Source organism: Hylobates moloch, unplaced genomic scaffold (assembly GCF_009828535.3).
Source record: "Hylobates moloch isolate HMO894 unplaced genomic scaffold, HMol_V3 SCAFFOLD_4, whole genome shotgun sequence".
Taxonomy (NCBI): Eukaryota; Metazoa; Chordata; class Mammalia; order Primates; family Hylobatidae; genus Hylobates; species Hylobates moloch.
This window is the reverse complement of record NW_026652279.1, coordinates 139,814,685-139,827,112: the sequence shown is the minus strand read 5'-3', so window position 1 is coordinate 139,827,112 and position 12,428 is coordinate 139,814,685. Positions and strand designations below refer to the sequence as shown.

The window sequence follows — 12,428 nt, the reverse complement described above, 5'->3', positions numbered from 1 at the left end:
GTACGTAAGGGGAAGGGTAGATATGAAGCTGGGAAGCTATATAAAAAATACGAAAAAGGATCATTTTCATTCTTGCCGAATCAGAATGAAAAATTAGGATTTTTTTTTTTTTTCCTACAGGAGGAACAAGTGAAAGTGAACCTATGCTAAGCCATACAGTCAGGAAGCATCTTCGGAAAACTAGACTTGAATTACTACACAAAGAATATGAGGTAAACAATAATCAAAGTTTAAAATTTTGTTAGCAGTGAATTCAAGGTAAAAACTGACCTACCTCAGTCCCCAGACTTCTTAGAGTAAATATCCAATGAAACTTTGTTTTAAAAGCCTATAAAAAGAAATTGTTTGATAAATTCTTTTTCTTTTTTCCTTTCGTGTTATAAATTGAGGAAAGAGTTTTTTGTTTTATTTTTTTTCTTCAAATACCAAGGAAAGGGGGAATGGGATTCCAGAAAAAAGAAACAGATGGAAGCATTTCTTTCTTTTTTTTTTTTTTTTAAGTTAAAATTTGTACCTCTACAGACATGTCATTTTGTATTTGCTTCCTCAAGAAGTTGGGAGAAAAAGGAAATCTCCCTGTGAAAGCCAGTCCGACCTCTGCAGTCATCAGTTGCTTCTGCCTATGAAGTTACTGATGATTATAAGCCTGATCAATTCTAGTAAAGTAAATACTATACCTTATGTCAACTGCCAGCACAGAGATTTTAGTGTGAAACATGCTATTTCCTAATTATTGTCTAGAGGTGAATGAACAGGATGATTGGACATGGTGATGCTATTTTTACAAATAAATTCATGCTAATAGAATACATACACTTTTGAATAGTACACATTAAGCCCAGTTGTCATTTTATGTTGACTGAAGAAGGAGATATTATCGATCCCCTCTTGACTCAAAATATCTTTCAGTTTAACTGTATACATGGAAGGTGCCTCAACTGCCTCAAAAATTTTTGGAATGCAGTGGGGCATAAATACATGATTGAATATATGTTTATTCATATATGTGTTCCTTACATATATGAATTTGCTTGTTTTATGAAAATGCTATTTAAGTTGAAATGTATTGCAATTTAAAATACTAAGTAGTACTATCTGTGTGACATTTAATGCTAAAATGTATTTTTATATAATGAATATTTATCATACTCAGTAAACAAATTAATCCTTTGGGAGATCACTTGAGCTACTTGGGAGTTTATTTTCTAAGAGAATTTTTAACAACCTCAATTTAAGGTGACATATTTATTATAGATGAATAAATGGCATCATAGTAAGAAGTTCTAACCCAAATGTTTAGTGACTGGTTTTAAGATAATAAACAGTTCCAGAGTGGGAAAGCTAATACTTGCAATAAGTCACAGTAGTAATTGAAGAACCAGAATCCAGAAAAGTTAAAAATTCAAAATTAACTACAGATATTATTCTGGACTGAAAAGTAGAAGGAAATGGTAGATGGTTTCACTCATACTTCAAATATAGAAGTGAAAATATAAATATCAAAACCCTAACGATCATCTTTTTCTTTTTTGAGACAAGAGTCTCATTCTGTCACCCAGGCTGGAGTGCAAATGGCACGATCTCGGCTCACTGCAACCTCCGCCTCCTGGGTTCAAGCAATTCTCCTGCCTCAGCCTCTCAAGTAGCTGGGACTACAGGTGCCTGCCACCACACTCAGCTAATTTTTTGTATTTTTAGTAGAGGCGAGGTTTCATCATGTTGGCCAGGCTGGTCTTGAACTCCTGACCTCAGCTGGCCCACCCGCCTCGGCCTCCCGAAGTGCTGGGATTACAGGCATGATCATCTTGATAACTCTGTACAGTCAGCCCACCATATCCAAGGGTTCATCATCTGTGGATTCAAACAACCAAGATGGAAAATTAAAAAAATAAATATATATAAAAATAATGCAGTTTAACAACTATTTGTATGACATTTACTTTGTATTAGTTATTATAAATAATCTAGAGATGATTTAAAATGTATGGAAAGATATACATAGGTTATATGCAAATACAGCACTAGCGATTTTCCTTCAGGAACTTCAGCATCCACGGATTTTTGGTATCCCTAAGGGTCCTAGAACCAATCCCCTGTAGATGTGGGGATGAGGTGGGGACAAACTGTACCTTTTTTTTTTTTTTTTTTTTTTACCCGGCCCCCCTCAGTGTACTTTTAAATTCCCCTCAGTAAAGCAGTTTAATATGCCTCAAGTTTTTTTTTTTTTTGAAATGGAATCTACTTCCCTGTTGGAATTCATGTGATTTTTCTTATTTTCTGGGTGATATCTTAAATAGAATCAAAGATTTGGCATTTTTAAAAATCACAACTAACATTGAATTAAAATGAAGGCAACATAAATCCCAATTTTTTATCGGTCAGGCCACATTTTGAGAATTTAAACTATATGTGACTTTCTCCCTGCAAAACTCTTTTGATGTGTAAAGAATCTGTGTATCTACAGAATTTTAAGTACAAAATTCAAACCATGTTGGCTTCAGTTTAGCATATGTGTGTATGTGTTTAGTGTCTATGCCTGCCTCATGACTATGCAATGCTTTTTCAGGACGAAATAGATTGTTTACAGAGAGAAGTAGAAGAGCTTAAGAGTAAAAATCTCAGCTTGGAGTCACAGATCAAAACTATTCTGGATCCTTTAACCTTGGTTCAGGGCAACCAAAATGAAGACAAACATCTAGTCACAGATAATCCAAGTAAAATTAACCCAGAAACTGTAGCAGAGTGGAAGAAAAAACTCAGAACAGCTAATGAAATCTATGAAAAAGTGAAAGATGATGTGGATAAGCTAAAGGAGGTAAGTTGTGGTTTTTAAAAATCTATTATGGTTGTTTTTAAAATAAGTACCTTCAAAAGCATAAATAGCCATATTATCTTGACTCATCATCAGATGATTTGTGAGGAAAGGACAGAATATCTGGATGAGCATTTATATGCAATAAGAAGACTTTTTCTCATTTAAATGTCATTAACTGCCAAGAAATATCAGGTGGTTCCATGTGTGACTATAATTAGAGACTGTTGTGCTTCTGTATAAGATTGCATCTTCTTCTAGAAGAGTAATACCAATTTGAAGGATGTGTTTCTGTTTCGTCCTCTTTGTGGTTTGCCATAGTTTTTTTAAGCTTATATCAGCGACTTCCCCTGTGTACCTAAAAACAAACACATACCCATTTTCGTACCAATGAAAGGAAAAGTTTTGACCTTATCTTTTCTATTGCTACCACTCTCTTATTTTTAAGATTGTAGATAGATAAATAAAGGCTTAGTGACTAATTCCAGGACGGCAATAAGCAGCTGCTTTAGACTACTTCATGCAAAAGAATGTTGTGATTTATGAAACTGGTTCGTTTTTTTCAGTTATTCTTTGAACAAGATACAGCATGGTGAAAAAGGCAAACCTCTAGGATTTTTCAGCCTAGAAAGAGAGATAAGATCCATGCCATCAGCACTAGATGTTACAGTCAACTCGTACAACACCATCTTGACCCAAGTGACCAGCCTTTAGCTTGAGTTCTAGTTTATCCACAGTGGAGTCCTCTTGTGCTGAAAGGAGATGGCTTTGTAGTACTCAGTTCTACAATCACATATGCAACTATTTGCATTTCCTTAAAATACTATTCCCGTGTGAAATTACTAAATCTTATCTCTCAAAATTATTAATGAGCTCCATATGGTATTTTAAAGAAGTTCCCCTGTATATTGGCTCTCAGGTCCTCAGGTTAAGAGAAATACTTGCAACTTAGATGTAAGCCATCTTCCACATATAAAATAAATGTTGTTTGGACTCAGTAAAGGCCAGGGTGTGGAGGAGAGAGAACCTAGTGCTTTTAGATAAAAAAGAAACTACAGACATAATTGTACTGAGTTTGTTATAAGTGTGTAGGAGGGGGAAGTGCATAGTTTCTTTGGGTATTGATGGCCAGTGTTAGTACCTTGATTTGTTAGAAGACAATAGGATACTAAAACGAATGCCAACTAGGAAATTACAGTATTTATCAATTTGCCTTGTTCCCTTTAATTTCCCTGGTTCTTCTTGAGCCATTGGTAAGCACTATATGATCTCCTTTGTAGTTATTAAACTTCGTTTAAAGTTTTGGCAGTAAATATTTCTTAGAACATGAGGCTTATAAGGGTGATATGAGGGATGGATATTAAAGAAGAATACATAAAGCACAGTTAATTTTCCTTTGCTCTTTTAATGGTCAAATGTTAAATTCAATACTCAAAGCTACCCTGGGACTTCAGAATTCTTTGGGATATTGAATAAGCCCATTTTCTATGCCTAGTGATGCTAGTAGGTAATAGGCTATAAACTGGGACATAAGTGAATGAAAAAACATGGACTGCAGAGACAAAAACTAAAGTGTGGAGTAATAACATACTCAACATAATCAAATACAGGAATACAAAAGATTCAGGATAAAGGACTACTTAGCATGAATGAAATGGACTTTTTTTCTGATGTTACCTGGAATGGGTGAGTTTTGAACCATCATGAGGCCAGTGTCATTACCCAATCAGTGTTGAGAATGCAGGAGAGTTAGCTGAAATATTCATTATTCTTTTAGGTGTAAAAGGTAGGCAGAACTCTGCCCTTCATAACTTTTACTCACCTAACCCTCTTGAACTTGAAAAGATCTCTGATAGTTGAGGAACTAGCCAGCCTGTAATGAGAAGTATTAGAGAGTCAAAGGACTGTTGAGAGACTTTGAAATATAGCCATACAGTAGTGGTGGGGGGCAGGGAAGGGGAAGGGAAATCAAATGAGTTTCTAATTTAAGCTTGTCGTAATCATCAAAAAGCATTCACTAAGTGCCTCCCCTTATGGTGCTATGCTTGAGAGCTTAATTCATTGTCTGCATATATGAGGAAGTAAATGGCTTTCCTTATATCTTCAGAGAAGCAGTAATGGTGTTTATCAATCACTTAAAGAATTAACTCTCCACAGTCCTGGTTGGTGTGCATTCATAAAGATAAGCAGGTGCCTAGAGCCCAGAGGGAACCTGGATGGGTCTAAGTAAGGGAGTTAGACTTTAAGCCCCCAAATAATGTTCTATACCTTATTTCTCCTGTGATCCTTGCGCTGCAGCTTATGTGGGTAGGTAAGTAATACAGTCAGAAGTTCTGGAAATTCATCAAAGTAATAGCCAAATTTTTGAAATATGTTTTAAAGGCTTCTTGGTTTAAACCTTTTTTGGTGACAGTTATTCTTGTGACCCATTCACTTTAAATGTAAATGTTCTGGTCAAATCATTTTCCTTTCCCAGGTTAGTGAGGTTGGTTTCTAGTCTAGGGAGTGTTATTTTTCTTTGTAATACATAAAAGCAATGAGTAGGGAATTTAAAGGAAGTAGCTTCCAAGAAGACTCTAAAATTTAAGCACACTGGTTTTCAGTGTGTCCAGAATTAGTGTTGAGCCTCTAGATTTTCTAGCAATTGGTGACCTGTTAGGTAATTTTTAGGTGTTATACAATTTAAGAAAGAAAATCATACCTGGAAGGTTTTTTTTTTTTTAATCAAAGAACAATTCATAGAATTTATTAGAAAATACTTATCCAGGCCTGGCAAGTGGCTCATACCTGTAATCCTAACACTTTGTGAGGCTGGGGCAGGTGGATCACTTGAGGCCAAAAGTTCAAGACCAGCCTGGCCACTGTGGCAAAACCCCGTCTCTACTTAAAATACAAAAATTAGCTAGGCATGGTGGCACACGCCTGTAGTCCCAGCTCCTCGGGAGGCTGAGACAGGAGAATCACCTGAACCCTGGAGGTGGATGTTGCAGTGAGCCAAGATCACACCACTACACTCCAGCCTGGGCAACTGAGCAAGACTCTTTCAAAAAATATAGATAGATAGATAGATAGATAGATAGATAGATAGATAGATAGATAGATAGATAGATAGATAGATAGATAGATAGAAGATAGATCGATCCAATTTTGAGGGCCCTAGAAGTTGTGAGCCAGAACTTTGGAAAAGCCTTTTTGAAGAAAAAAAAATCAAGTGGTTAAATCATATTAGATTTGTTATCACTAGAAAAAAATATTTTTAAACAGCACCCCGGAAATCAATTTCAAAGCTCAAGAATTAACTCTTCAGCATTAGTTTGCTGATATTGCATGTGGTATAATGTTACCTTGCCTAGAGTATTCAGTTATGTGAAAAAGAAAAAAATCACACATATATTTGCCATTAGTATGGTCCCTTAATGACGCTAAGCTAACTAACATAGTTTCGTTTATTTCCCTGGATAGGAGATTTGCAAAGTGCTTGGGGAATATGGATTTAAAATGCTCAGTAGTATTCACAGTTTCTGAAGTCATTCCCAGTAGTGATTTTAAGTTTCTGAAGGCCATGTTCTACTATTCAGTTTTCTGATATTATCACTCTAAAAAATACAGATAGCTCATGCTGTAATTTTTACAAGGCACTTTTATTGTAGCTTTTGCTTACTTATTTTCAATTTGTTATTTTAGGCAAATAAAAAATTGAAATTGGAAAATGGTGGCCTGGTGAGGGAGAATTTACGACTGAAGGCTGAAGTTGATAACAGATCACCTCAAAAGTATGTATTTTGCTCACAGAGCAATGCTTCAGATTATGTCAATATTTTAGACTAGGCTGCTGTGAGGGTTTGTTTTTTGTTTGACTCTTCATTTAATCATGTAGATTTAGGTAGAATGTCTTGCCTTTAAAAGTCAAGTTTATACTTCGTGTTGTTGGTAAAATTTTAGTCTCGTTTAAAGCTAATTTTAAAGAAGGAATTTTATGCCTGTACTTTTTTCTTATCTGGTGAATAATGTGACCTAACACAAGTGAGCATTGACTTGGTTTTACATATAACTGTTTAATAGTACTAACATAGTAGTGAGATTAAGGTAATGCCCTTTAGCTATTTTCTTAGTCTTAGTAATAGTTAATGTTCATATAGTTCTTTCTCTTTGCAAGATACAACAACCTATAATGAAGAACTATTATTATTCTTTATTTCAGATGAGAAAATGGAGGCATAAAGAGATTAATTTACCTAAATCTTCACAAGTGGAAGTGTTAGAAATAGCATTTGACCGGGGCGGGGGGGCGGCATGCGATGGCTCATGCTTGTAATCCCAGCACTTTGGGAGGCAGAGTTGGGCAGATTGCCTGAGGTCAGGAGTTCGAGACCAGCCTGGGCAACATGGCAGAACCCCGTTTCTACTAAAAAATACAAAAAAATTAGCTGTGCGTGGTATCGGGCACCTGTAATCCCAGCTACTCGGGAGGCTGAGGCAGGAGAATCACTTGAGTCTGGAAGGCCGAGGTTGCATTGAGCCGAGATCACACCACTGCACTCCAGCCTGGATGACAGAGCGAGACTCTGTCTCAAAAACAACAAAAAGAAATAGGATTTGACCTTAGATAGACCAGCCCCAGAGTCTGTGCTCTTAACCATTACACTAAAAAGCCTATCTGAAATAGAATTTAGGACATTGTTCATTGAATTTTTTGCTGATTTAAAACTATACAATTAAGTGATCTTATTTTTCCCTTATGGAGTAGTTTTTATTCCATTCCAGAAGATAAGAATTTGCAAGTATTGGACTGCTTAACAGTTTGTCTGTTCAATATTTTAAGAAAGAGTTGGGATTTAAGGGTTGCAAATGGAGAAAAGATCACAGACAGCTCTTAAGGTTCTTCTTTTTCTAGAAAAAAAAGATGACAAATGAGAAGACAATATAGCCCCCAATGTCCAGCAACCTCTCTGAGGGATGGCACGTGAGAACGCCACACTTTCTTCCCATCCAACCACTGGACTTCATTTCTTTCTAATGGAAAAAGACAATGCAGGAATAAGCAAACGGTGGAAATTTATCCTACCAGAAATAGCTCTCTGCTTGTCATTTGAAAAGGAGGAAATGTTGCTCTTGGTAAAACCAGATGTGGTATCAGGAGATGGCAAAAGCTAACCATAATTACTGGAGGCAGAGATAACTAACCAATGAGAAAGAAGCATGGCGTTTACGTTTAAATAGTTTCTTCCCCTGTGCTCTCCAACCCTGTTTTTCTTTCACTTCAGATAATGCCCTACTTTGACAAATGAGTGAAATAAGCTTAGGAAGTGTTACTGTTATGCAGTGGTTTGAATCTCTACGCCTATCATTTATTGGCAGCTTGCCTTGCCAGTCACAGTAATGCTTGTCCATTAGCCATTTCCCACAGCGTGCTGAATGGAACGAAAGCTATTTTGTTTGTAGCTCTTATTTCTTGAAAACTTGCCCACCAGGTTTCACATTTAATGCCAGCCACAAGGATGTGTGTTTTAAAATATCCATGGCTCAAACTGGATAAAGAACTGAAGAATCTCACCTGAGGAAACTTGGCCTCTGTCTGCGCTCAGAAAAGGAGCTGCACATCTGAATCCAATATAACTTTAGGATTTTCCATCTTTAACTTCCATTGCTTCCCTTCAGGGGAAGGGAACAGTGCACTTGAAAAGCGATTTGAGCTGAAAACCGTATTCCAGATCAATTTGCAATACATTGAGGTATTAAATGCATTGCATTTGATTTATAGCTTTGTTTACTCTGCATTACCAAACCCTAGTGGGATTCAGAGAGACGCTGACCACAGCTGAAAATACCCAGATCTGGTTCACCTGAGGAGAGCTCCTATTTGTATGGAAAAGAGTAAGACATTTCAAGAGTTCACAAATAAATGCAAGCAAATAAAAATCACCCATTCTATTTTAATCCCTTGGTTTAGGAAATGCCTTGACTAACTATTTTTCTCTTTTCTACTTGGTTAGGTGTCAGGGTATACTTTTTTATACACTTGGCCTTAGTCTCCAATGTATCCTACAAGTTGAGCAGAAGTATTCTACAAATCATACAGAAGAGAGAGCTTTAAAGTTTAGACACTAGAGGGGGAAAAATATTAGGAAGGTGTATTAGCTCAGATAGTCATAACAATGCTATAGGCGAGTGGCTTGAACAACAGATTTATTTTCCCACAGTTTTGGAGGCTAGAAGTTCTACATCAGAATTTGGCAGGGTCGGGTTGTGATATGGGTTCTCTTCCTGGCTTGCAGATGGTTACCTTCTTGTTATGTCTTTATATGGTTGGGGGGAGAGAGAAATCTGGTCTCTGTTCCTCTTAAAAGAACACCTAATGACCTCAGTTAGCCTTAATTGCTTCCTAAAGATCTTATCTCCAAATACAGACACATTAGGGGTCAGGGCTTCAACATACAAATTTGGAGGGAAGGGTGAGGACATGGCTCAGTCCAGCACAGAACATATTTCTTTCTAAGATGCTCCAACAGATACCATGCTATTTTCCAAAAACTTGGCTAAAATCTGGTACGAACAAAGGAAATTTACATTGGTCTCAAGAACATGATATTGTATAAAAATGAATATATTTTACATACAATCTTTTAAAAACAATACTATAATCTTTTAAAATGAAGGTGTTGGTTATCATTTATCTCCTCTGCGATAGTGTACCTGGACGTTTTTCCTTCCTCAATTTTAACTTAAAGCCCTCTCGAGCAATGTGGCAGATAGCCTACTAAGCATGTTCTTCTAGGTTTCAATAATATTCATCCTGTTCCTTGCCAAAAATTCATTATCCTAAGATCCAAACTCGTGGTCCAGAAAATGCAATCTTTTCCTTTGGCTTTATCTATTTAGCCACTTTCTGAATTCTTACTATACTTCTAAATTTATTTCACCTGGAGGAAACCACCTGTTTGGCCCTTCAGTTTCCCCTAACTTGGACTCCTAGAGATTCGGATTTGATCTTCAGAGCTCAAGGGGTGGTGATATGACCTTTAAGTTTACAAGAGTAATATGTGAAGAAGACTTACTCCACTTGCCAACCCAGAAATAATGAATTTTTTCTTACTTAACATTGTGCTAGATGCTTTGAACAAAATAAATACTCTCTCTGACCCCTAAAGAAGGTTGGGTTCCCTTGCTGCGATTTCTTATTACCTGTACTTTCCCTTAGCAAATGTCACAACTGCTAATAATTAACACTTTGTGTAATTGTTTTATGACTTTGTTCTGTTTGAGCCAGGGCTATAATATGTAGTCACTATTGCAGCCACTGCATTTTATAGGATTCTGGCTCTCATGCTGCTCCTACTACGTATCTGTTGAGTAAATGAATGAAAAAAGCATAACTCCTATGACTGAGGAAACATACAGACAAATCGAGAATGTGGGATACTCAATAGGAAAAATGACTAGGTTTCTCCATTAAGTCATTGAAGGAGGGTGCTGCTTTACAATAAAAAAGAACTATGAAACATAATAAGCAAATGCAATGTGGACTTGTTAGCATACTGATTAGTAACAAACTGTTGAAAGACATTTTAGAGGCAGCTGGGTAAATTTGAATATGAAGCAAGTATTAAATGAAATAATAGCAAGGAATCACTCTTAATTCTGTTTAGGTATCACGATTACTTAAGAAAACACCATTTATGTTAGTCCTTTTGGGCTGCTATAACAAAATACCGTAAACTGATTGGCTTATAAGCAACAGAAATTTATTTCTTACAGTTCTGGAGGCTTAGAAGTCCAAGATCAAGGTGCCAGCTGGTCTAGTGAGACCCACTTCCTGCTTCATAGACAGCTGTGTCCTTTTGCTGTATCTTCGCATGGCAGAAAGGACAAAGGAGCTTTCTGGGACATCTTTTTAAGGGCATTAATTCCACTTATGAGGGCTTGAACCTTTTGACCTGTAGGCCCCAGAAGCCTTTACCTTTAAATATTATACCATCACCTCCTAATGACCTTGCCTCCAAATACCATCACATTAGGGATTAGGTTTCAACGTAAGAATTTATGAGAGACACAAACATTTAATCTATGGCACCATATTTTCTTTTGGAAATGCATCCTAAAACATGAACTGTAGAATACTTTGGCAAAAGGCAAAGGCTATACATACAAAGGAAATAAGACAAAAATCTTGATAATTGTTGAATATGTGTTATGAGTAAATGGGAGTTTATTATGTTCTCCCTACTTCTGTGAATGGTTAAAATGTTTTATATTAAGGAAAAAAACCCCAGCGAAACATGGTCCCTGCTTCCAGAAAAGTAGTTAATGAAAGGATGACATGAAAATATATGAAACAAATGCTAAACAGATACTAAGCCAAATAATAGAGACAGCAGTATGGGTTCAGAGAATGGTGGTTAGGTTGCAGGGATAAGGAAGATCTTTATCAAAAAGGACTTAAGCCCAGCTTTGAAGGATGGAGATTTCAGGGAGGAGAAAGGCATTCAGAGTGAGAGAAAACAGCATGTGCCGTTGGGAGTACTAAGCGGTCCCTTCAGCCCTAGTCCTTTTTCTCCAGTAGTAGTAGCCACATATCGTGGTACTACTCAGGAAGCACACTAGCTTTCTTCTCAAATTTATCAGAGCAAAGGTCCATGTAATTTTTACATGTCTCTTTTGTGACCATCATCACTCTATTTTTATAGCTTGGTAGCATGACTCCACTACATCCACCACTTTCTACTCTAAGCAGAAGGGCCTGTTCTCAGTCTGAATATTTAGTGGGGAATGTGAAGCGTGTCACACCTCCACATGATAAGAAACATCAAGAAAGGGAAGAAGCTGAAGGGAACACTTAAGTACTGGATTCTCGTATTCCTAAATTCCCTTGACTTTAATTACTACTCCTAAAGTGTGCCAAGCAATGTGGATATACTTATCCTTGGTAGAGTTAGAAGTTCCTTAGTGATTTTTTAACTTGAAGAGATGTGAAGAATTGACTTGTAAAGCATTTGAAAGTTCTGTGCCCTCTCTCCATGTTTCTGTTCAGTTGTGCCAGTTTTTTTTTTTCCTTTAGCCACTTGAGGCAGGGATCGTGCTATGTCACCAACTATTATGAGGATTTAGTAGAGCAGGTATTTTTATCCTCAGCCACTAACTCACCTTAATAGTATGGGATATACTATTAGGTCATTTATATCAAACTTGGTTATAATTGAATTAATGGCTTTTCTTTCTATAAATATGTATGCAAGAATGTTATGTGTTCTGTCATTGTGTCTTTAGTGAGATCTATGGGTTTGATAATGTCTCCCTGAGTGCAATTCATTTTACTGTACAGCAACCCCAAGGCTTGTCATTATGGACAAGTCTTCACCAATGCCTCAGCTCCTTTTGGGGGAGGATAAAGGCTCTAGATACTCTGGGCAGTAAGTAATATTTTCTGTTATTAATATATGAAAAGAAGTGTTCTGAAGAGAAAGGAATAGGCTTCATTGATTGTGACCTGGGCTTGCTTCCTTTTTTGCTCTATTTTTATTTGTTGAGCCATCAGAAATGAAATTTAAAATCAGTTAACTTAGGGCTTTAATAATTGTCTGCCTATATGTCAGAGATTACAAAACAAAATCAAAATCTT

At 36.7% G+C, this 12,428-nt stretch overlaps 1 protein-coding gene across 2 annotated transcripts in view; it reads left to right on the top strand.

The window, feature by feature from the left end:
* Nucleotides 1–12,428, top strand: part of OBI1 (ORC ubiquitin ligase 1) — a 43,861-nt gene that overhangs the window by 16,748 nt on the left and 14,685 nt on the right. For both annotated transcript variants that reach the window (XM_032151066.2, XM_032151067.2), the window contains 3 exons: nucleotides 121–212; nucleotides 2,567–2,815; nucleotides 6,497–6,585. In XM_032151066.2, coding sequence (XP_032006957.1) covers nucleotides 121–212; nucleotides 2,567–2,815; nucleotides 6,497–6,585 — 430 coding nt within the window. The remainder of the gene's footprint in view (nucleotides 1–120; nucleotides 213–2,566; nucleotides 2,816–6,496; nucleotides 6,586–12,428) is intronic.